This window comes from Medicago sativa, chromosome 2 (assembly GCF_051527215.1).
Source record: "Medicago sativa cultivar Bolivia chromosome 2, Bolivia_mono, whole genome shotgun sequence".
NCBI lineage: Eukaryota > Viridiplantae > Streptophyta > Magnoliopsida > Fabales > Fabaceae > Medicago > Medicago sativa.
Window position 1 is genome coordinate 17,258,691 of NC_140750.1, and position 25,519 is coordinate 17,284,209.

Here is a 25,519-nt window from a genome sequence, read left to right on the forward strand (position 1 = left end):
TCGATATGAAACCAGTATCACGTTATTCCAGCTTTCACTGTAAACATTCATCGTTAAAAATCAGAATTTTCAGGCTTAAAAATAATTCCTGTTACTATTACTAATCATACAAATTAACAGAGCATCATTGGTACGACATTCATCACATTCCGGACTCTATAAAAATCTACTCAAACATGGTAATTATAACAAGCATACTTTTCTTCATGCTACTAAACATTTTCTAAACAGTGAACAATATAAGAAAATAAACGTGAATAGGAGCAGAACCTGAATTAGATGGCAACTTTAATTGAGTATAATTCCACTGCTGCAATTGGAAACCATGCCAATACAATTGAAACGAACAGCCACACAGCAACTGACAATTAACGCATACACCAAGTATAATTCAATACAAATGAGTACCACAATTTATAGACCCTGGTGCTAATTCTTTCCCATGGACAGTCACGCAACAGTGAAAGTAAATTGAAAATGGCCAGCTGAAGCAATTCGATTGATATGAAAAGAAGAGAAAAGGGTACGTAATAGCAGCTAGAAACTAAATGGAATTTAGATGAGGGATAATAATAATAAAAAAATAAAAGGGACAATGATAAATCGAAACACAACAACACCAAGGAAATTCAATTGAAATGGAAGTAGCAATTGAAATATATATGAGACTGTAGCAATACGATTGTATGAGTATCAACAGCCTTGGAATAAAAAAAGAAAACTGAAACCGTAAACTGCACTTAAAATAAACTATTTCTAAATTGCTGAATTTCTCTGTAAAAAGCTTGGTGTCTACAACTGATTCTCCAAGGTCTATATATAGGAAAAAAATTCAACAGAGAGTGCTTCAGATCATGTCTAAGGTAGTGGAGAATATGGAGGAAGTGGGCAAAGTGCTTCTGAAACGTGAAGACATATTCAACTTGACTCATGTGTTGGACTTTCCTTTCCATCTGACTTGTTGGCCTTTTAACCTTTTTTTTCTTTTTCCACCACCATTTTTCCTAATAACGACGCGCATGACCTTTAATCAACATATACCTGAAATAGACACACAATACCAACATAACAATGCAAAAATCTAAAGAAATCAAGATCAAAACATGTGTGAGTCGAGTCAAAATAATAGTGCATTTTACATGTTATCAAACTCCCCTACACTTGAACCGTTGCTTGTCCTCAAGCAACTTAGCTTGCATATAAAAACATTAGAATGCAGCAACTCACACACATAAACTTAGGGAAATAGCATCACAAATAAATATACGTGGTTCCAAATTCAAAAAGATCAAAGGCTAATCGTCTTGGTACTAGAATCAACATCAAGGGTATTGTAACAACACGAACAGCAATTTGCGGACAAAAGTCTCCCTCCTAGCATACTAATTTAAATCATGCCGTTGTATCTTAGTCTCTTAACCCCCCATTTCGTTCATCCTCTTTCATTCGAGACAGTCACATTAAGATCCTTAATTATCTATAACATTGTCACACACATGGTAGGCTAACCGGTTAGCGTCGTTTTAACACATCTTTCTTTGAATTTGCACATTTTGCGCATAGATGCATTTTTGAATAGATATTCAAGGTTAACCGGGTTGCCCTTTATTCAAGGTTAACCATTATTGGTCCCTTTATTAAGTTCGCGCTTATATTCATCGACTAACCTACTTAATGTGTGACTATAGATGGCATCCGACTGGATAAATAAACTACTTGTGGATTACTAAGAAATAAATTTTTTTGAGACTATGGCACAACGGTTATTTAAATTAGGATCCATATTTGGGAGACTTTAGGTGTTGGAATAATACCGATTATGTTGAAATTTTCCCAGTATCCTTAAACTTTAACCTTTTTACCTTTGAAACTTATATACTTTCTCAGTAAGCTACATATCCTAAATCTTTAAAAAAAATTATTTGGTTCAAGAAACAGGAGAACTCAATAACAAAGCAAAATCACACACATAAATGACTCGACAGCACATGCATTGACTCGATAACTCTACTTTATTAATGAAAATGAAAATCCTAAACTATTAAGGTGGGAAATTCCTCCCCCACACTTAAATCCTACATTGACCTCAATGTAAATTAACAAAAATATGCGAAAAGGAAAGATATTACCAAGCAAGATCAATCATCGATAGAATCAACAGGGGCGTGTATATACGCCTGATCATGAAGTGGTTTGTACCTGCGGAAAAGTTAGCATGAAAATATGGGGGAGGGGGTGGATTATGGTGTTGATCATCTTCGATTGCATCTTTTTATTCACTTAATTGACTAAACTAAACTAAACTTAAACTTGTGGGTTGCCTCCCACGCAGCGCTTCGTTTAATGTCAGTAGCTCGACTTTTCAGTGCTTGGCCATTAAGGGGGACACATCACTAGAGTAGCGACATGTCCTACTTTCTCTGCTGGATGGTAGTGCTTCAGCCTCTGGCCATTTACTAAAAACTTTCCGGTGGATTCACTCCAGACTTCAATTGCACCGGATTGGTTAACTCTAGTCACTTCAAATGGTCCACTCCATCTAGAGCGAAGTTTTCCAGGGAAGAGTTTCAACCTAGAGTTAAATAGCAGTACTAACTCGCCCTCATTGAACTCCCTTCTGGTGATGCGCCTATCATGCCATTTTTTAGTCCTTTCTTTATAGATCAAGGCATTCTCATACGCATCTAACCTCAACTCCTCTAATTCATGCAGGTCTAACATCCTTTTTCCTCCGGCATCACTATGGTTCATGTTCAGGGCTTTGATGGCCCAATAAGCTTTATGCTCCAGCTCTACCGGGAGGTGGCACGATTTGCCATAAACCAGCTTGAAAGGGGTGGTTCCAATAGGCGTTTTGTATGCCGTCCTATAGGCCCAGAGCGCATCATTTAACTTTGAAGACCAGTCTTTCCTTGAGACGGAGACAGTTTTCTCTAGGATTTGTTTAATTTCTCTGTTAGAGATTTCTGCCATTCCGTTCGTTTGTGGATGGTAAGGGGTAACTGCTCTGTGCCGCACTCCGTACTTTGTCATGAGGTTCTCAAATATTTTTGATATAAAATGAGATCCACCATCACTGATGACAAGCCTAGGGACACCGAATCTTGGGAATATGATGTTTTTGAACATCTTAACTACTACTTTTGCATCATTAGTGGGAGAGGCGATGGCCTCGATCCATTTTGAAACGTAGTCCACAGCAACAAGTATGTATTTATTTCCCATCGATGACGGAAAAGGACCCATAAAATCAATTCCCCAGACATCAAAGACTTCCACTTCCAAGATGTATTTTTGGGGCATTTCATGTCTCCCGGAGATGTTTCCAGTGCGCTGGCACCGGTCACATTCCATAGTGAAAATATGAACATCTCGGAACATGGTGGGCCAGAAACGGCCAGCTTGAAGGATCTTTGCAACAGTTTTAGACTTACTCATATGTCCTCCACATGGCGAGGAGTGGCAGTGGGTAATGACACTTTCTATCTCATCTTCTGGGATACATCGTCGGAAAATTCCATCAACGCCTCTCTTGAATAAGAGGGGATCATCCCAGTAGTATTGCTTAAGGTCATGGAAAAACTTTTTCTTTTGCTGATAGGTCAGATCAGGAGGCATAGCTCCAGCAGCTAGGTAGTTGATAATATCAGCGTACCATGGAACTGTAGTTTTACCCAAAGCTAACGCCTCCTTTGGATCCTTTTTAATGCCAGAGCTTCCTTCCTCTAGGAAATCTACAAGATGACCATATCTAGGTGCCTCGGCTCTAACAAATGCCACTAACCTATCGTAAGGGAAATGGTCGTTTATGGGCAATTCTTCCACTTTACCATCATTGATTCTTGACAAGTGATCCGCTACTACATTCTCTGTTCCCTTTTTATCTCGGATCTCCATGTCAAACTCTTGAAGCAGTAGTATCCACCGAATAAGTCTCGGCTTTGCATCTTTCTTGCTTAGTAGGTACCTGATAGCTGCATGGTCTGTGTAAATGATAATCTTCGATCCCACTAGGTAGGAACGAAATTTATCAATTGCAAAGACAATGGCTAGAAGCTCCTTTTCAGTCGTGGCATAATTAATCTGAGCTTCGTCAAGTGTCCTACTAGCGTAATAAATTGCATGTAATTTCTTATCTTTGCGCTGTCCTAAAACAGCACCTACTGCATAATCACTAGCGTCGCACATGATCTCAAATGGTTGGTTCCAATCCGGAGGTTGCATTATAGGGGCAGAGATCAATGCACGTTTCAGCAGTCGGAAAGACTCAAGGCATTGTTCATCGAAGATGAACTCAGTGTCTTTCATCAGAAGGTCAGTCAATGGCTTGGTGATTTTTGAGAAGTCTTTGATAAACCGCCGGTAGAAACCAGCGTGTCCCAGAAAACTCCGGACCTCTCTTACAGTTGTGGGAGGTTGCAAATTCTCAATAACATCGATTTTTGCTTTGTCAACCTCGATTCCTCTATTGGACACCACATGGCCAAGGACTATGCCTTCATTTACCATAAAGTGGCACTTTTCCCAGTTTAACACGAGGTTGATCTTTACACACCTCTCCAATACTTTCTCCAAGTTGGCTAGACAGTTTTCAAAACTTGAACCGCACACAGAAAAGTCATCCATGAAAACTTCCATAATGTCTTCTAGGAAGTCGGCAAAGATGGCCATCATGCATCTCTGGAAAGTTGCAGGTGCGTTACACAGTCCGAATGGCATTCTCCGGTAGGCAAATGTGCCATATGGGCATGTGAAAGTAGTTTTCTCTTGGTCATCCGGGTGAATTGGGATTTGAAAGAATCCCGAATAACCGTCCAGGTAGCAAAAATACGAGTGCCTAGCTAAACGCTCAAGCATCTGGTCTATGAACGGGAGAGGAAAATGATCCTTCCTGGTTGCTTTGTTTAGCTTTCTATAATCAATGCACATCCTCCATCCCGTTACTGTGCGCTTGGCGACCGAGTCTCCTTTCTCGTTTTGCACCACAGTCATGCCACCTTTCTTCGGTACCACGTGCACCGGACTAACCCACTTACTATCAGATATAGGATAGATAATCCCAGCATCAAGAAGCTTCATTACTTCTTTCTTTACCACTTCGCTCATGTTAGGGTTCAGTCTCCTCTGATGCTCTCTAGAGGTTTTAGAATCCTCTTCCAGCATAATCTTGTGCATACATACAGAGGGACTGATTCCCGTGAGATCATTAATTGTGTAACCTATTGCTTTGGGATATCTTCTTAACACATCAAGGAGTTTCTTTGTTTCCTCTTTTCCTAGGTTGGCATTAACTATGACTGGGTGATTCAATTCACTGTCTAAAAACTCATATCTAAGGCTTTGGGGAAGTTCTTTGAGCTCTATCTTTGGTTGCTCTGGTTCAGGCATCGAGTTAGGAGTAAGGTCGAGGCATTCTAGCAGTTGAGAAATCTCATCCTCATCTTCCTTTACTTCCTTTGTTGAAGTCGCAACCATCATCTCATTTGATGGAGCTTCTGACGACAGTTCCTTGATGCATTCATCAATTATGTCAACAAAGCAACATGTGTCATTTATGGCAGGGCCTTTCATGAATTTAGACAGTATGAACTCAATCTTTTCTTCGCCAACCTCAAAGGTAAGCTTTCCTCTCTTTACATCAATAATAGCACCGGCAGTGGCTAGAAAGGGTCTTCCTAGGAGGATTGGGGTGTGAGAGTCTTCACTTATGTCCATGACAACAAAATCAGTGGGAATGTATAACTGACCAATTCTTAAAGGAACGTCTTCCAGTATTCCGACTGGGTATTTTATGGAACGGTCAGCTAATTGTAAGGACATTTTGGTTGGTTTCAACTCTCCTAGATTTAGCCTCTTACAGATAGACAAGGGTATCAGACTCACGCTAGCACCTAAATCACACAGAGCTTTATCGATGATATGGTTACCGATGACACAAGGAATTGAAAAACTCCCTGGATCTTTTAGCTTTGGCGGCATCTTATTTTGAATGATGGCGCTGCATTCCTCAGTAAGTGCTACGGTACCATCGTCATCGATCTTCCTCTTGTTGGTCAGTATCTCCTTTAGGAATTTAGCATACGAAGGCATTTGAGTTATCGCCTCCGAGAAAGGAATACTCAGATGAAGCGTCTTTAGAAGCTCTACGAACTTCTTAAACTGACCTTCCGTTTTAGACTTTGCGAGTCTTTGAGGGTAAGGGATTGGAGGTTTGTATGGAGGAGGGGGTACATAAGGTTTTTCCTTTTCATTTTCCACTACCTCCTTAGGCTTGGATGTTTGCCCATGGTCAACGGGTTCACTCTCAGTGATTTTGTCAGAGTCAATACATTTTCCTACGTCTCGGTCTCTAACTCTCACAGCAACGGGATCTTCTAACTCTGTTCCGCTTCGAAGCGTTATAGCGTTAGCGTGTCCCTTGGGGTTCGGTTGCGGTTGGCCTGGGAATGTTCTGGCTGGGGCAGCAGTAGCTGCCTGCTGTTGGGCCACTTGGGAAATCTGCCTTTCTAGCATTTTGTTATGGGTGGCCATAGCATCAACTTTGTTTGCCAACTGCTTAATCAATTCATTTGTATGAATGTTTTGATTCATGAACTCTTTGTTTTGCTGAGTTTGAGCCAAGATGAAGTTTTCCATCATAAGTTCTAGGTTTGACTTTTTAGGAACAGCAGGAGCAACAGGGGCTCCTCTTTGGCCTTGAAAACCAGGGGGATTTGCAGGTGCAGGACTGGGCGCAAAGGTAGGATTGTTATTAGGGTGGTTTCTCAATCCAGGGTTGTACGTGTTAGAGTACAGGTTACCTTGCGCATAGTTTGCCTGATCGGTTCCAGCTAGCAATTGACATTCGGCAGCGATGTGTCCAAGGACTCCACAAATTTCGCAATTTGGAGTCACAGCAGCAGCAGTAGCTGGTGGAGCGAGGGACAAGTTGTCAAGCTTATGGTACAACGCATCCACTCTAGCATTCATGTGGTCAAGGTTGCTAACTTCGTACATTCCTGCTTTGGGTTGTGTTTTCTCCACTTGAGCGCGTTCGCTCCCCCACTGGTAATGGTTTTGCGCCATGTCTTCGATAAGAGCATAGGCGTCATTAAACGATTTGTTCATGAGAGCACCTCCCGCAGCAGCATCAAGGGTCATTCTTGTGTTATACAACAGACCATTGTAGAAGGTATGAATTATGAGCCACTTCTCTAGTCCATGGTGGGGGCAAGCTCTCATTAATTCCTTGTATCTCTCCCATGCTTCGAAAAGCGACTCACCGTCTGTCTGCCTAAAGCAGGTGATTTGATTCCTGAGTTGTGCCGTTTTGCTCGGCGGAAAGTATCTAGCTAGGAACGCCTTCTTAAGCTCATTCCATGTTGTAATGGAATTGGACGGTAGGGATTGTAGCCACGCTCTGGCTCGGTCCCATAGGGAGAATGGGAATAGGCGCAAACGAATGGCTTCAGGGTCGACGCCATTCGCTTTTAGCGTATCTGCGAACTGCACGAAGACAGAAAGGTGCAAGTTCGGATCCTCCGTCGGGTTTCCGGAGAATTGGTTCTGCTGCACTATTTGCAGCAGAGAAGGTTTGAGTTCGAAATTGTTCGCCGCAATCGCGGGACGAACAATGCTAGTATGAGGCTCCTCATCAGAGGGCACAGCGAATTCCTTAAGTGGCCGATTATCGTTAGCATCACCCATTTCTGTTTGAGTTTCAGACTCTAAAGGTGTTTCAAGTTGTAAACGGCGTCTTACTCGGAAGTAGCGCTCGATTTCGTCTATGGGTCTTATAAGATTATCGGCACTTTTGGTTCTTCGCATGCAAAATTTTTTTGATTTTTTTTTTAAATAAAATAAAATAAAATAAAATGCCTTAGTCTATACGGTGTGACAACGGAGTTATGATATTGCCTAAATTGATCCCCGGCAACGGCGCCAAAAACTTGATAGGTCCGCAAGTGCACGGAAATATCGGTTTTAGTATAAAAGATGTCGAATCCCACAGAGACCAATGTCAAGTACCGTTATCTATTGTCACGTTGTTTATCTAAGGCGTTGCTAATTAATTTGGTTGCGAAATTGGGAAAATAACTTGTTTTAATTAATTTTAATGACGAGAGCCAGGAATATAATTCGTGTCGACCGTTGATGCTTGCTAAATTGTATTTTACTATTGTAACAGGACAATATTTTCGCGCGTAAAAAGAATTAAATTAAAGGGGTCGTCAGCTTTCACATGTACGACACCGAATTTCGACTTTGTAATCTATTCGACAGCTTTCGCGTGTACGCCTTACAACTTCAAAACTCCGTTTGAAAACTAATCAATTTACGCGCGAAAAGTTATTTTTAGTAGAAATTTTAACTTAAAGGAACCGTCGGCTTTCGCACGCCCGGTACCGTATTTTAAACTCACAAGCGCCAGCTTTCGCGTGTACAACCACAAGTTTAAAATAGCCTTTTTGAAAATTAGAAATTTCTAAATGAATTAAAGAAAACGCTTTCACTGTATTTCAAAATCAATTCCTAAAAATTCTATGGTCGGATACAAGTTTCACTCTTTCGATATGAAACCAGTATCACGTTATTCCAGCTTTCACTGTAAACATTCATCGTTAAAAATCAGAATTTTCAGGCTTAAAAATAATTCCTGTTACTATTACTAATCATACAAATTAACAGAGCATCATTGGTACGACATTCATCACATTCCGGACTCTATAAAAATCTACTCAAACATGGTAATTATAACAAGCATACTTTTCTTCATGCTACTAAACATTTTCTAAACAGTGAACAATATAAGAAAATAAACGTGAATAGGAGCAGAACCTGAATTAGATGGCAACTTTAATTGAGTATAATTCCACTGCTGCAATTGGAAACCATGCCAATACAATTGAAACGAACAGCCACACAACAACTGACAATTAACGCATACACCAAGTATAATTCAATACAAATGAGTACCACAATTTATAGACCCTGGTGCTAATTCTTTCCCATGGACAGTCACGCAACAGTGAAAGTAAATTGAAAATGGCCAGCTGAAGCAATTCGATTGATATGAAAAGAAGAGAAAAGGGTACGTAATAGCAGCTAGAAACTAAATGGAATTTAGATGAGGGATAATAATAATAAAAAAATAAAAGGGACAATGATAAATCGAAACACAACAACACCAAGGAAATTCAATTGAAATGGAAGTAGCAATTGAAATATATATGAGACTGTAGCAATACGATTGTATGAGTATCAACAGCCTTGGCATAAAAAAAGAAAACTGAAACCGTAAACTGCACTTAAAATAAACTATTTCTAAATTGCTGAATTTCTCTGTAAAAAGCTTGGTGTCTACAACTGATTCTCCAAGGTCTATATATAGGAAAAAAATTCAACAGAGAGTGCTTCAGATCATGTCTAAGGTAGTGGAGAATATGGAGGAAGTGGGCAAAGTGCTTCTGAAACGTGAAGACATATTCAACTTGACTCATGTGTTGGACTTTCCTTTCCATCTGACTTGTTGGCCTTTTAACCTTTTTTTTTCTTTTTCCACCACCATTTTTCCTAATAACGACGCGCATGACCTTTAATCAACATATACCTGAAATAGACACACAATACCAACATAACAATGCAAAAATCTAAAGAAATCAAGATCAAAACATGTGTGAGTCGAGTCAAAATAATAGTGCATTTTACATGTTATCAATCCCACCATTAGATAAGGCCCTCACAAAGTTAGAAGGAAGCAGAAACTGGAATTTCTTAGATCGGAATCCGGACACGTGTCTACCGGACAAACTATCCCCTCAGAAGCCTAGTCAACAAGGAAGGACAACTCCCCGGTGACTGAAACCTGTCTAACATTGGAACCAAAGCAAGTTTGGTCGATCCCACCGTTGAATATGGCCCTCATAGAGTTAGAAGGAAGCAGCAACTGGAATTTCTCAGATCGGAATTCCGGACACGTGTCTACCGGACAAACTATCCCTTCAGAAGCCTAGTCAACTAGGAAGGACAACTCCCCGATGACTGAAACGTGTCTAACATTGAAACCGAAGCATGTTTGGTCGATCCCACCGTTGGATATGGCCCTCACAGAGTTAGAAGGAAGCAGAAAATGGAATTTCTCAGATCGGAATCCCGAACACGTGTCTACCGGACAAACTATCCCTTCAGAAGCCTAGTCAACTAGGAAGGACAACTCCCCGGTGACTGAAACGTGTCTAACATTGGAACCGAAACATGTTTGGTCGATCCCACCGTTAGATAAGGCCCTCACAGAGTTAGAAGGAAGCAGAAACTGGAATTTCTAAGATCGGAATCCCGGACACGTGTCTACCGGACAAACTATCCCTTCAGAAGCCTAGTCAACTAGGAAAGACAACTCCCCGGTGACTCAAACGAGTCTAACATTGGAACCGAAGCATGTTTCGTCGATCCCACCGTTGAATGTGGCCCTCACAGAGTTAGAAGGAAGCAGAAACTGGAATTTCTCAGATCGGAATCCCGGACACGTGTCTACCGGACAAACTATCCCTTCAGAATCCTAGTCAACTAGGAAGGACAACTCCCCGGTGACTGAAACGTGTCTAACATTGGAACCGAAACATGTTTGGTCGATCCCACCGTTGGATATGGCCCTCACAGAGTTAGAAGGAAGAAGAAACTGGAATTTCTCAGATCGAAATCTCGGACACGTGTCTACCGGACAAACTATCCCTTCAGAAGCCTAGTCAACTAGGAAGGACAACTCCCCGGTGACTGAAACGTGTCTAACATTGGAACCGAAGCATGTTTAGTCGATCCCACCGTTAGATAAGGCCCTCACAGAGTTAGAAGGAAGCAGAAACAGGAATTTCTAAGATCGGAATCCCGGACCCGTGTCTACCGGACAAACTATCCCTTCAGAAGCCTAGTCAACTAGGAAGGACAACTCCCCGGTGACTGAAATGTGTCTAACATTGGAACCGAAACATGTTTGGTCGATCCCACCGTTGGATATGGCCCTCACAGAGTTAGAAGGAAGAAGAAACTGGAATTTCTCAGATCGAAATCTCGGACACGTGTCTACCGGACAAACTATCCCTTTAGAAGCCTAGTCAACTAGGAAGGACAACTCCCCGGTGACTGAAAAGTGTCTAACATTGGAACCGAAGCATGTTTCGTCGATCCCACCGTTAGATAAGGCCCTCACAGAGTTAGAAGGAAGCAGAAACTGGAATTTCTAAGATCGGAATCCCGGACACGTGTCTACCGGACAAACTATCCCTTCAGAAGCTTAGTCAACTAGGAAGGACAACTCCCTGGTGACTGAAACGAGTCTAACATTGGAACCGAAGCATGTTTTGTCGATCCCACCGTTGAAAGTGGCCCTCACATAGTTAGAAGGAAGAAGAAACTGGAATTTCTCAGATCGGAATCCCGGACACGTGTCTACCGGACAAACTATCCTTGCAGAAGCCTAGTTAACTAGGAAAGACAACTCCCCGGTGACTGAAACGTGTCTAACATTGGAACCGAAACATGTTTGGTTGATCCCACCGTTGGATGTGGCCCCCACACAGTTAGAAAGAAGCAGAAACTGGAATTTCTCAGATCGTAATCCCGGACACGTGTCTACCGGACAAACTATCCCTTCAGAAGCCTAGTCAACTAGGAAGGACAACTCCCCGGTGACTGGAACATGTCTAACATTGGAACCGAAGCATGTTTGGTCGATCCCACCGTTGGATGTGGCCCTCACAGAGTTAGAAGGAAGCAGAAACTGGAATTTCTCAGATTGGAATCTCAGACACGTGTCTACCGGACAAACTACCCCTTTAGAAGTTTAGTCAACTAGCTCCAATTATTGTAGAAAATTTGTTTACGTGAAACATAAATGCAAATACGTTTGACGTACTATTATTTATTATGTAAATCGAGAATATTTACTAATAAAAGGGTGTGATTTTTTTTTTAAAAATAAATAAATATGGGTATAATTTATTTTTTGAATAAATGTAATGAATTGAATATTAACTAAAAAAAGTTAATTTCACTTTAATTATTTTATTGGCCGAATCATATTACTCAATTTCACTTTCCCTCTTATGCTAAAATATTTCATATTCCTCCCAATTCATGTAAGATTTGCTTTATATAATCAAATCCGGACACACACAACGATGATAAAATTTTTAAAAAAATAATAATTTAGTCACATCACTTAATATCGTCTCATTTTTAAATTTTATCATTGATGTATGTGTGTTCATATAAATTTTATTTAGACTTGTATTTATATAAGATTTTCTTTATATAGAAACCTAAAATAAAATGAGTTAAATCATTGATTTTTGCTCACAATTCAAAACTGGTAATAGTAAATAAATAAACTAAAAATCTATCAAATTAACAATTGTAATCGCAGTACAGTTGGTTGTGTTTTAGTTTAAGGATTCATGTGTCGTAGGTCGTCTGTTCGATTCCTGCCAAGGCAAAATTTTGTTTTTTTTTGTTTTTTTTAATGTCATCTTCTTCGCCCGTAGACACTCAAACGGGTTTTTTGACCCGCGAATAGACCCGGTCAGATCTCCCTCGGTACACAATGAAATTCAACGATTTTTACACAGTTTTGATCGGAATTGAATGGCATGAAGAAAGCACAAGCTTATTTTTCAAATCCACAAGCTAATCGCATGTTTTATTTTTTAGGGTTCTTTAAAAATAACATGTTTGCAGCAACCTCGGATTGTACGTGGAGCGTGCAAAAATGTCAGCCTATGAGCTTTGGTAATTGTTGTACTTAACCAGTCATTTTCATACATAATTATTCGCTTAGATGTGATACAGCAACCAAAGGAATGTATGTATGTTCACAGTTTAATGCAGGCTTGACATATTGATTAGAGATTTCTCACTTTTATATATCTAACATCTAACATCATTACGAGGATATAAAAGCCTTTAATATATAGATCCTGTAACTTTAAAAACGCTTTGTTCATGCCAATTGAAGGCTTTGCTTCCTCAAAAGGGTTGGTTGGTTGGTATTGTATTTGTAGAGTCTGTGTATGCATATGATTTCTGGGTTGTAAAATGGGGAAGAAACTTAAGAGAGAGAGAGAAATAGAAGAGAAGATATGCAAGTGATAGAGGGGAGAGAAAATCATTTATTTAAGTGAGGTTTGTTTTGATTGAGTGTGGAGAGATGCAAGTGTTCTTGCTGATGTGGAGAAGATCCAATCCATTTATTTAATCCTAAGGTTAAAAAAAAGCATCTTTGCTCCCTCACTAGATGAGGGACCTATTGGCTCCCTCATGTTAGCCTCCACCGTATTTTATGGCCTAACTGTTGGCTTTAAGTCTACATTTTTACTCTACTTATTTTTCTTTATTTTCTTCCTCTTCATTAGAGCATCTCCAATGGGGGGTCATTACTTAACAAGGACCACTCCCCGTTAAGGACCCTCCATTGGAGGAAGAAAAAATGAGTCCCCGTTAAGGAACGGGCAACTATATAAGGACCCTTTCTCTCATGGGTAACTAACGGGTCCCACGTTCAAAAAATAATAAAATGTGTACTACTTGGTCCCACTTGCATAAAGGAGTAATAAAATGTGTACTACTTGGTCCCACTTGTAAAAAGGAGTAATATGTAAATTATTTTTGTTTAATGATGTAAAGATAGTGGAACATATTTAAGTACTTTTCATTGGAGTCCTTATTAGTGTATTGCTATTGAAGTCATTAAGTCCTTATAGGTACTTTTATTAAAAAATTATAAATAAGTGATGTGTCACGTGGGGTCCATTTAAAGAGTCTTTGTTAAGGCACTACCATTGTGAATGCTTAGGTTTCCTATCTTTCAGTTTCCTACTCCTATTTATACTAAAAAAGTAGGTTAAATAAATTCATTGTTATAAGATGACAAAATTGCAAGGGTGGAGGTGGTTACAATTCATAACAGAGCTTATGTAATGTTTAGAGCTCAAAATGGTATAAGGATAAGCAACGAGAAAGAAAATATGGAAGGATGTTCAAAATGTAAAAACATGTGTTTCTCCCTCTTTCTCTTCTGTTGGCTTTTGCAGGAAATCTTTATATAAATGTGGAAACAAAATAACCTTATAGAAAGGGTTTTTTAGTTTTGCTTTTTGTGACTAATATTGCACATTGTTTTAATTTTATAGCTCAAAATGGTATAAGGAAAAAGCAACACATGTTTTAATATTTTGAAAATACTCTTCAAATATAAATCCAACAATATCTTATATGATACAATTCGTCTTTATACAATAATAAAGAAATATTGTCAAAACATTTTATATGAATAATATACATAGTCAAACAAAGTCATTTATTTTTGAACGGAAGAGTACAAACAAATAATGTGAGTGAAAGAATGCAACTTATGCGGGGTCAATTAATACTTGCAAAAACCATGAGGCTACCACAAATAAAATTGATTAATTTTATCAAAGTGATGAGCCAACTAATGAGCTAAATGAACGAATTTCATTTTTTTTTTGTCAAGAATTTCATCTCTTTTATTCTTTAAGGAAATGAAATGATGGCTAGTGTAATAAAGTTAAAAATACTAGTGTCACTCATTTATGAAATTTTTCAGTCGGTGGGACATAATTGAGGCACTACAACTTTTACAAGTATACAGCTCAAAATATATTGATGTGTTATCTTATCTTAATAATACAAATGCAAAGAATTGTTGCAAGAAAATCTTAGATTTGAGCATGGTTTTTTTTACTAAATGCCTCCGTATGGGTGCCAAAATGCAAGACAATGTGACATTTCTACCCATTGATAATATCCGGCAATCAAACCATGCCATTTGTATCATAGTTTCTTCTATAAGGCTACCTTTATTCATTGGTTCAATTGGTTCAATATTGCATGCTTTCTTCTACATCAAAATCATTATGCAAATCTAATTACTACCAAATCTTACTATGCATTTTTAAGCAACAATAGAAAGATTTTGTTAGTCTAGATAAGAAAACAATGATTTCGTTGCCATCCTATACATAAGGCTACATCTAGGCATAGAAGTTGCAATTATACATAAAAGCTACATCTTGAACATAGATAGGTGCACTGCTCTATGCACCTTTATCGTCACCCTATACATAAAAGCTGCATGGCAAGCTTTGACTTTAGTTAAGAAAATGACAATATTTCAAGTTTACAGAAAATGCTATACATCTAGACATATAAGTTGCAATTATTAATAACAAGAGAGTTTATCTTCTTTGGTTTCACTTTGCCATATATTGGTTTTGTTGCAATACATTCCAATCCTTTTTGATGTCCTTCTACTTCTATGCATTGCTTTGACATAATCTCATTCACACACCCAATTCCACATAAACTATGTCTAAACCTATGCTATTATTACTCATGTGACGTTGTAATCAAATTTCAATTATATTATATTTAACGTGCTTTTAATTTACTACGCTCATATATTGTGCTCATCGTTGACCAATGAGAAGCACATGTGCGCCATTATACAACTAAACATTATCATTTTAGTGTAATTATTTAAACATTATCATTTTAGTGTAATTATTTAGGGTTGTTAAAGAAAACACCACTCCCTAAAAAAAACCACCAAACCGAACCCAATCATAGTTAAATAAATAAACCGAACAGTTTGATAACTAGAACCGACCACAAGGACCGAACTGAACCTCTCTAAACAGAACCGACTTTTCTCAACACTTTCATTCATTCATCGCACAATAAACGATTCAAAATGCCTCAAATCTAGCTATTCACCATTCACAACAAATAATTTATAATTGAATTCACAAACCCTAAACCCCCAAATCCAATGTCAAGTTCTCGTCGCTGCATAAACTGCAGCAAAACCTCATTCACCCGCGACGACGAAACCGGCGGTTCATTCTGCTCCTCATGCGGCGCAGAACAGCCCTTCGATCAATTCGAAACTTACACCATCGGAATCAACGGTCCACAAGGAACCTTCGTCCACATCGGAACCTCCGGTTCAGGTACTATCTACTCTTACAAAGACCGTAAATTATTCTCCGCTCGTAATTCTATTGAACAATTCACCACTCAATTAGGGTTAGCTTCCAAGAAAATTGAAATTAATAAAATGATTAGTGATATCACTGATGGCGAATTCGGTCAAGGGGATTGGTTTCAGGTTTTAATTGGCGCGTGTTGTTATGTTGTTATGCGGAGAGATGAACATGCTTTATCGATGAATGAAGTTGCGAATGCGGTTGGTTGTGATGTTTTTGAGCTTGGGAAGATGGTTATTAGGGTTGTTGATTATTTGGATTTGAGAGGGAGTGATTTTCCAGATTTTGATATTGTGCATTTGTTGAAAAGGAGTGTTGATAGTTGTCGTTGTTTTAGGGAGGTTGATAGGAGTTTGGTTGATAGAATGAAGAAACAAGGGGTGTTTTTGTTGCAATGTGCGGTGAAGTTGTTTTTGAGTACGGGGCGTAGGCCATTACCTTTGGTGGTTGCGGTTTTGGTTTTGGTTGCGGAGATTAATGGAGTTGATATTCGGTTGGAGGATTTGGCGAAGGAGGTTCATGCTATTGTTTCGACTTGTAGAACTAGGTATAAAGAGCTTCTTGAGACGCTTGTGAATGTTGCGCAAGTGTTGCCTTGGGGGAAAGATATTACGAAGAAAAATATTATTAAGAATGCGCCGTTTGTGATTCAGTATATGGAGAAGAAGTCTATGTCGAAGCCTGTTGAGAAGAGGAAGGATGTTGATCAGACTGGGTTGGATTTGGCTGATGTGGTTGATGAGTGCTTAACACAGGAGGGGCAATATGAGTATGGGGTTGATGGATTAGTTCACCGAAAAGATTCTCAGTATTTTTCATTGCAAAGTAATGGTGATAGAGAAGGTATTGTGGATGATGAAAGGTTACAGATTTCACCTGAATGTTTGTCTCTGATGTATGACAAATTTTTGAATGAGAATCGTGATGCTATGTCTTCAAGGAGTGCAAATGTTCAGAAACGGAAAAGGTTGGAACTTGATTTTCAGGAGTGGTGGAATGAAGAATCGGAACTGAGCAGAAAGCTTATACTGAAAGATTTAATAGAGAAGGATATTGGAGTGGAAACCATGCCACCCTCATTTGTCAATGGTCAATTGAAATGTAAAATGAGGCGAGAGAAGATCAATGCTGCAAAGAAGCGGATAAAAAGAATAACTCATCCATTACATGCTGATCTTGGGGATACTGCAAATCTTGGCATTTTAGATAGCACTTGCACTGAGAGAAAGAAGAACAGAAGAGGAATGTCTGTTGATGGTATTGATTGGGAAGACTTGATTATTGAGACACTTGTTCTTCATCAAGTAAAGGATGAGGAAATTGAGAAAGGGCATTACAATACCTTACTAGGCCTATATGTGTTTAACTCTGGCGTTATATAAGAGAAGTTTAAGATGTAAAAGACCTTATATAAGAAGAATTAAGAATGTCAGATTTACTGGCATTTTAATTATCCATTGATATTATTTGACTGACATTAATCATATGATTTAGCCGATATTTTCATGGTGCAAATTTTGTACTAAACTTTTTATATATTCATTAGTAATGGAAGTTACTTTTTTTTAGCTGTTCTAAAACTTAAGCACCGTACTCTGTGTATCTGGTGGTTTCTAAGGTGAGGAGCAAACAAATTCCTCACCAGTGTACTGCTTTTATTAACTATTAGATAAATGAAATGAATGGGCTAGTTTGTTTACATTTACCTAATTACATAAGTTGTTGAAAAATGTTATTATATAGTCTTTAGATTTACATTCAAAGTAGGTAAAATTGCATAGCAGATCTCGTTGAAGTACCGCCTGTACCCTCCCCATCTTTAGTTGCTGGTCACATTCAAAAAGGATCAGCTCCATGCAGTTACATTACTTAATTGAGAGCCCATCAAATTGATTTGACAAGGAACAAGGACAATGTGGCCGAAGCACTTTCGACAAAGTGCTGGGGAAGCTTGGTATTCTGAAATAAGGTTCAGGTAATATTTATTTTTTCCTTTATTTTTTCAATTGTATGTTAGAACTTGTATCTGGGGCTATATATGTGACTAGGTCAAGAAATAACTGTGAAATCCTCTTTTGATCAGTAATTCAAAATTCACTCTTTGTAGAAAACAAATACAGCTCTAAATATGAATTGTAATTTATCAGCCTATAGTAGAAGCTGTTATGCCCAGTTGGATTGCAAGACTTAGTTGAATATTTCTCTGTTTATACTCTGAATTGATTAATTGGACCAACTGAGGTTAAAGTTTGTTAGATTTAGGTGCTTTTTTGAAGTGCGGTCATTACTAATTGGACACGTTCTTGATTGAAATTTTGAACTGGTTCACTGGCAAATGGTTTTTCTTAAGATAGTGATAGCATTAGGAAGTTACAGCCTGACAGCTAAGCACTATTAAGGCCCTGAATCCGTGTAAAAGGGGAGTTAGTGAACGGGGTGAGACATCCGAGAGTTAATTTGAAGAGAGGGAAAGGGGGATCCGTGTAAAAGGGGGAGGGGTTGTTTATGTGGGGGTCATTCACTTGGTATTTTCTTTCGAGCTGTTATTGGTGTGTTGGGGCTCCCAGCCCAGCAATAACAGCCTGGGACAGATCCTCTAGCTGGGAGCTTTGGTCTTATTTTGTGTTTTTTCTTCAAAGTTCTAACACCACTAATACACACAGATATTTCAGAATTACTGATAGGGGTTCCTATCAGCTAGTTTATATTTTTACTGTGTTATAAGCCACAGCCCACAGCTGATCACTTAACCGTTGTTGTACAGACACAGATAGTTGAAGATATTTATTGTATTGTATGAGTCGATTTAGGGCCTTCTTCTACTCTTGACATATTGGGTGACAGATATATGAATCTAAATGCATTTTGGCGGTATGATTTGAGTAATGAAGTCAAATTTTGCTTTAGACTTGTGGAATAAAACTACATTATATTTAATATCCCTTGAATGATTATATGAATCTATTCACAGTCTTCCACCCTTGAGATTTTATATGACCGTCTTTATATTGCTGCTTTATTTGAGTCAATCAAGTCGTTTATGTTATTGGTCCTTTAGAATATAAGTTCAATGGATAAAACATCTCTCATTAGTGACTAAATTACTCCAGACATTAAATTTTGCAATTCTTTCTAATTATTTGTCAAGTTGCATTGTCAGTTTGAATGACACCATGACTGAGGAAGTATACATGAACATAATGAGGACAATTTGTACAATGAAATGAACTGACACAAATGTGGCAGAAATAGACTTAGTTTTGTCAAGTCATGAACTCTGGGTAGCATGCTTGCATAACCTGGTTGCATAGACTACAGATTATTGCTGAGAAACATTTGGACCTTTTCTTTAGCTGTAGATTTGTTAATTAAAGAGCAAAAAGTAAAAATAAAACTCTCACAGTCTGTGTCTATTCTTAACCCGAATAATGAAAATAATGTTGAGTAAAATAAGTCATTCTCTAATTCCTTAGGTTGAGTAAAATAAGTCATTCTCTAATTCCTTAGTATGGAGGTTGAGTAATATTCTGTGCAGGAATATATTGTAAACAGTAGACGTTCTCTAATTTAGTTTACTGTTAATTAGAATTAGCATAATTTATTTACTGTTAATTAGAATTAGCATAATTTATTTTAGACGTGGCATTTTTTTGTTGATTTCTTTGTGTACATATTTGTGAAATTAGTTCTATAATGGAATTCCAGAAATATTAGTTTGGTTTCTGCAGTGTGTTGATGAAGTACTTGAATTAATAGTTGATATTGGGATTGATGAAGCTGGAAAAGATTGGCTGATGAACCGATTCTTGAAATATATGATAGTTTAAGCATCTGCAGTTTGACCTCCAAATTTAGTTCTAATAGGTTAAAGGAGGTCATGCAAGTTATTAACAAGACAAGTAGGCTGAAAACATCATCATTTCTAGCCCTTACCCCTTATTAGATAACGGATATGCAATTGTTCTCTTTCACACCCCTGGTACACATCACATGATCACCATGGTGACCCATAAAACTTCATGATGGAAAATTTTGTTTTCTCTTTTCTTTTGCCTACATATCTTCTCTGTTCATGCTGGAATTTGTCATGTAGTTTAATTTTGATATATGGGAAACCATTTTTTCATAGGTATCCCTACTTTCCCTCCTTTGTCAGATTTATTGATAATTCTGTGGAGGGAGCTCCGTTTCTACCTTTCCACATCTATGTGTTGTTTCTTTCACATACGGTTAGTTTATCGTTGTACTGCATAGTTAAAGTTGTGTGTCCTTTGTTGAAACTTCGTATCATGGTTTTTAGTTGCCGTGAAAAGTCAAATTTTCCTTAGCTTTGCCTATCTATGTTTTTATGTCTCACAATTCCAGTTGTAAACTCGCTGCATCTGGATTCTTAATTCATTGTTGACATTAGTTTGAACCAAGGTAGACAAACTCGAGATCCTAAGTAAGATCGGGTAGGACACATGAGATCGTGAATTGGGGGATCGTAAGATCCTACCAAATTTAGAAATTCATATATATTGCATATAAATTGATACATATTCATATGAAGCAACATAATTGAATATAAAATAGAGTGGCTAAGAATGAAGGATTGTTTTTTTCTTGAAAGCAAGAATGAAGGATTGTTGTCTGCAGAAGTAATAGGTAGAAGACTGATTAAATAAGTAACGTAAGAGAGGGAGTTGAGTGCTATGAATATGGAAATTACCTTAATTACATTGGTAAGGTTCCATGATTTATGGGTTTCTTGGAAAATTTCCCTAATTATTGATAGTGGCTGTATTGGGAAGATCTTCAATAATCAATAGGTTTAAGAGATTAAGAAGGGTGAAAAACATTTTTTTTTTACTTTCTGTTTGGAAAAATTCGTTTTTGGTGAACTGGGTCACGAACCCGACCCGGCAAATCCGGATTTCTGGAAAACAAAACACCAACCGGGTCGCGAATTGACCCGTGAACCCGGTTTTCTGGGTTTTCAACCTAACTCGTCTGGATCTACGTTACCACCGCGTCCACGTCTTTGCGCGGCGATCCAAGCCGTTCCGGCCAATTTCCGATTCCGGCCACTCACCAGCACGGAAAGGGGGGGGTAAGATCGTGGAACCGTAAGATTCTACGGTCCAAATCGCGATTTTGTCTACCATGGTTTGAACACAAGTTTTTATTAATAGTGTTTGAATGATTGTGATTCTGAAATATATGATAGTTTAAGCATATGAAGTTATACTCTAATATGTTTGGTTTCAATTTTGGAGGGTAAAATATGATTCTAGAGGTTGTAGAATTGATTTTATCATGTTTGAATGATTTGAAGGAAAATTGATTTTGCTTGTAGAGTTGATTCTACTTAAAGCTAGAATCTGGAGCTTTTGGCTTCTATAATTGATTTAGCCTTAAATTTGTAGCCTAAATTGGTTTTACATACATAAATACAAACATAAATCACTTTACATTCAACACACTTTTATCCATAATCGATTTTACAGAATCAATCCACTTAAAATCAATTCTGATCACAACAGAATCAAACATAGTTATAGGTCTGAGTTTGTCTTGAATGATTTCACGTTCTATCACACTAATAGGCCATGTTAAAAAACAAGTAGCTTAAAAACCTTATCTTTGCTATAGATATGCAATTGCGCTCTTTCATTCACCCTGTACTATAACAAAGATCACCATGGAGATCAGTAAAACTTCATGATGGAAAATTCAGAAAGATAACTTTTCCAAAGCATTATGGTAAGGTTTGAGCAAATAAATTGTACTGCTTTCACTTCCATGATTTATTTTTGTCACTGTTTTGTTACTTATGTGTGAATTCATTAAAATGGCAACTCTAGAGAACTATTATACAATTATTACCTGAGGTGAACCCTGTTGCAGTGGATGCTTTAAGTAAAAAAATCAAATCGAATTTTAAATTGAAGAAATAGGAAAAGGGAGTTAAACATACATCAATAAGACAAAGGTGGAATGCTCTGCTCGTGCCTAAAGAAATTGTTAGGATCAACTTCTTCTTTTACAAGTGTTAATCTTTCAAAATTAGACTTGAAATATTTCATACCCCAAGATTTTGCTTCTTCATAACTTGTATTGCCACTGTTCACTCCTATATCAAGGTCCCTATAGTTCAAATATGCTACTCTTGGACACTTTGAAACATAAGGTGTCATGTATGCATATAACCTTCTCATCCAATCCATATGCTTTGGTGTTTCTTCATTTGAATCCCAATTTATCAAATATTGGATACCATAAATGATACCATTTCTATGTGGAAATGGAGTTTCTGATTCTGAAATCTCACCCATTCTCCCTCCATATGGTGTCATAATCAAAGTTGGTTTGTTCTCTTCAAGTAACATGTTCCACAACCCTTCCAAGCCTGACATAGGAATTGGTTCTGTTACATAGTCTGATTTAGCTTTGAAACTTGAAAGTGTTGTGTTTCTTTGAAGCAACACTTCCAATGAACCATGGATGGAATAGCCTGCAAAATAAAGAACAGATTGAATCCAACTCATCTCAATGCAGTTGTCATGTTGCAAATCTAATTCTGCAAAGTTATTTTGCATCAAAGGAAGCATGTTGTCCGATTTTCCAAGATATAGTCCTGTGAAAGAAACAAGTACGGTTTTTCCGCCATCAGAAGACGAATTAGCAGCTAGTCCCATAACTGAGTGAAGAAAAAGATCACTAGGAAGCTTGTTTGCTACAATTTGCCATTTCATGAAAAGGGTAGTAGCATTTTGATCTAAACTCTTTGGAATATTGAAAACTGTCACTATTGAAGGAACATTTACAAGCTCGATTTTCCATGCAGTAATCACTCCAAAGCTTGACCCTCCACCTCCTCTTATAGCCCAAAATAGATCCTCGCCCATCAATTCTCTATTTAGAATCTTTCCATTGACATCTACTATTTGAGCATCAATTACATTATCAGCTGCAAGACCATATTTTCTAAATAATGTACCCAATCCACCTCCACTGAAGTGACCTCCTACACCAACAGTAGGACAACTACCAGCTGGAAAACCATGAACGTTACTTTTATTTGCAATTGCATAGTAGAGTTCTCCAAGAGTAGCACCTGATTGAACCCATGCATTTTCTTCTTTGATGTCAATAGTTATTGACCTAAGGTTACTGAGATCAATGATTAAGAATGGAACATTAGAGACATAAGAAAGACCTTCATAGTCATGTCCACCACTCCTAACTCTTATTTCTAGGCCTTGCTTTTTTGAACAAATTATTGTTGTTTGGATTTGGAATAGATCATTTGGAATAACAATAAGGTGAGGTTTTGGAACTGAACTTTCTAAGAATCTGTTGTTTCTTATGGAAGATTGTAAAAGAGGTGTATAAGATGAACTGTTTTGAGTGAGTATTACTTTTGTAGTTGAGTTTGAATTTTTTAAACCTGATGAAAAACATTGAAGGAAGCTGCTTTCAATGTCATGAGAAGTATATGTTTGAGGGAAAATTGAGATGAAACTTATGATTGATAAGAGTGCTAATTTTGTGTATGTAAATGCCATGTTTATTTGTAAATATATTCCTAACCGCAAACTGTGATCTTGATCGTTGATTAAAAATTTAACCCATCTAAATGGATTCCTCTGGTTTCTAAGAAATTGAAACCCATAAAAATTTAAAGTTCGGCTGAAAGTTAAGTAACGTGTTTTTTTAGTATGGATTCAAACTTGATTTTTTCGGAATGATTTACACTTGATTGAAGTTCATTAACAACTTCAACTAAATAACTCTAATAATCTAATCTATAATCAATTATGTAGATGGACTTTTTATTGTGATTTTGGTACTCAACTATTATATAGTTAACCGGTGCGGCTATTTGGTGCATGAGACAATATGAATACTGAGTTAGGGAGGTATTAATTATTTTCAAAAGAATAACCATTGGAAATTACAATGTTGGGAGATTACATATGCCATTTCAGGCTTTGGATGTATCAGTTCTTTTGCAATCACAGCTACAAAATTAGCTTAGTTGTTGTCAATTTGCCACTTTTAATTGAACCAAATAGACCATAATACATAAAATTTATAAAAACGATCATGTTAAATGCTTTAAGAATATTTGCTACATGGTGTTAAAATTGGACTTTATATGCCACAGCATATAAAGTCGGCATGGGATTCCAGTCAAGCACAACCCTTAAACAAAACTTCATCATCAAATTTGTGGTTTAAGGGTTATATAAACAAGAGCCACAAGCTTTGAAGAGTTAGGACAAGATTTCAAATTATTCTGGTTGGGCTAGTTTTCATCAAATTCATTATCCGCTCCTACCAAATCTTGAATTTTTTTTCTTCTTCAGGCTTCTCCTGTTCGAATCTTATAATCAAAAGTGTATAAAAATTGCTATTGACCCTTGAAAGAAGGCTAAAACACACCTGGAAAAGACTGAAATGCCCTTCCGCAGTTAACTGCAGCCGGCTCCCTATCCCTCGGTAGTTAACTGCCGTCAGCTTCATATTTCTCGGCAGTTAACTGCCAATAAGCCCCTGAAGCGCATTGGCAGAAGGTTATGATATACAATCTGTTATGTGTTAAAAACACATAATTCAACCAACATTTGTTTTGAATACCATTGTTACACATAACTCAACCCAAAAACACATTGTTTCAATACCAAATCACAAACATGAAAATACGATAATACTATAATGTGTCATTAAACCAGCAAATGTCACTAAACTCAACATACGATAATATGTCATTAAACCAACAAATGCCATGAAAATACGATAAACATACAAATGTCACGAAAACTTTAAACAAGTCCTAAACATGAGTCCTAAACATCAACCCTTTTTAATTGGAGAAGTTTTGGACAAAAATTGAAATTGATATGAAACTGATGCTTCTGTTTCTGCATATGTGCAGGATGTATCGGCAGTTAACAACCGATGGAACCGGCGGCTGTTAACTGCCGAGGAAAACTTCGGTAGTTAACAACCGATGATATTAACCGACAACAGTTAACTATTGAGGGGGCATTTGTGTCTTTTTCAGGTGTGTTTTAACCTTGTATGAGGTGTGAACAACAATTTTCAAAGTGTATTTGATGTTTTTCAGATTATAAAACCCGAATTGTATCAACTCATTTTTGTTCAGATTCAATTCAATTTATTAAAATGACATAATTTAAAATTGACAACAAAATTTAATAATTCATCACATCATTAATTGAACAAAGTTTCATAATACATTTACATTAACATACCACTACGTAGTACAAAATGTTTGACAACTAAATATAAATTAGTAGTACATGAAGATGAAGGAGAAGGAGGGAGAAGGTTTCTCATCCTTTCCGCCTCAAAGAATTTGGAAACACAAAATGACGAAACAAGAATAGGTGGAAACTGATCTGAGCAATCCCAGATCCCAAAGTCCAAACTCCATATCCAAACTGATCTGAAATACAAGTTCATATGAG

General features: G+C 37.6%; 2 protein-coding genes, 1 non-coding gene and 1 pseudogene across 4 annotated transcripts; 2 read left to right on the top strand and 2 right to left on the bottom strand.

Annotated features, from left to right (window-relative positions):
• Window positions 1-603: 603 nt before the first annotated feature.
• LOC146945076 (uncharacterized) lies at window positions 604-9,692 on the bottom strand. The gene has a single exon (XM_085743450.1). The coding sequence runs from the start codon at window positions 7,804-7,806 to the stop codon at window positions 2,377-2,379; it is 5,430 nt and encodes a 1,809-aa protein (XP_085599576.1). The 5' UTR covers window positions 7,807-9,692; the 3' UTR covers window positions 604-2,376.
• Window positions 7,196-7,302, top strand: LOC146945077 (small nucleolar RNA R71). The gene has a single exon (XR_015029464.1). It is a non-coding gene; the product is annotated as a small nucleolar RNA R71 (small nucleolar RNA).
• Window positions 9,693-15,659: 5,967 nt separating the features above from the next.
• LOC146945078 (POLLEN-EXPRESSED TRANSCRIPTION FACTOR 2) lies at window positions 15,660-17,620 on the top strand. Its single transcript, XM_085743452.1, has one exon. The coding sequence runs from the start codon at window positions 15,824-15,826 to the stop codon at window positions 17,420-17,422; it is 1,599 nt and encodes a 532-aa protein (XP_085599578.1). The 5' UTR covers window positions 15,660-15,823; the 3' UTR covers window positions 17,423-17,620.
• Window positions 17,621-21,366: 3,746 nt separating this feature from the next.
• Window positions 21,367-23,621, bottom strand: LOC146945079 (tetrahydroberberine oxidase pseudogene; annotated as a pseudogene). The gene has a single exon (XR_015026220.1). The product of XR_015026220.1 is annotated as a tetrahydroberberine oxidase pseudogene (transcript).
• Between the last annotated feature and the right edge of the window lie 1,898 nt (window positions 23,622-25,519).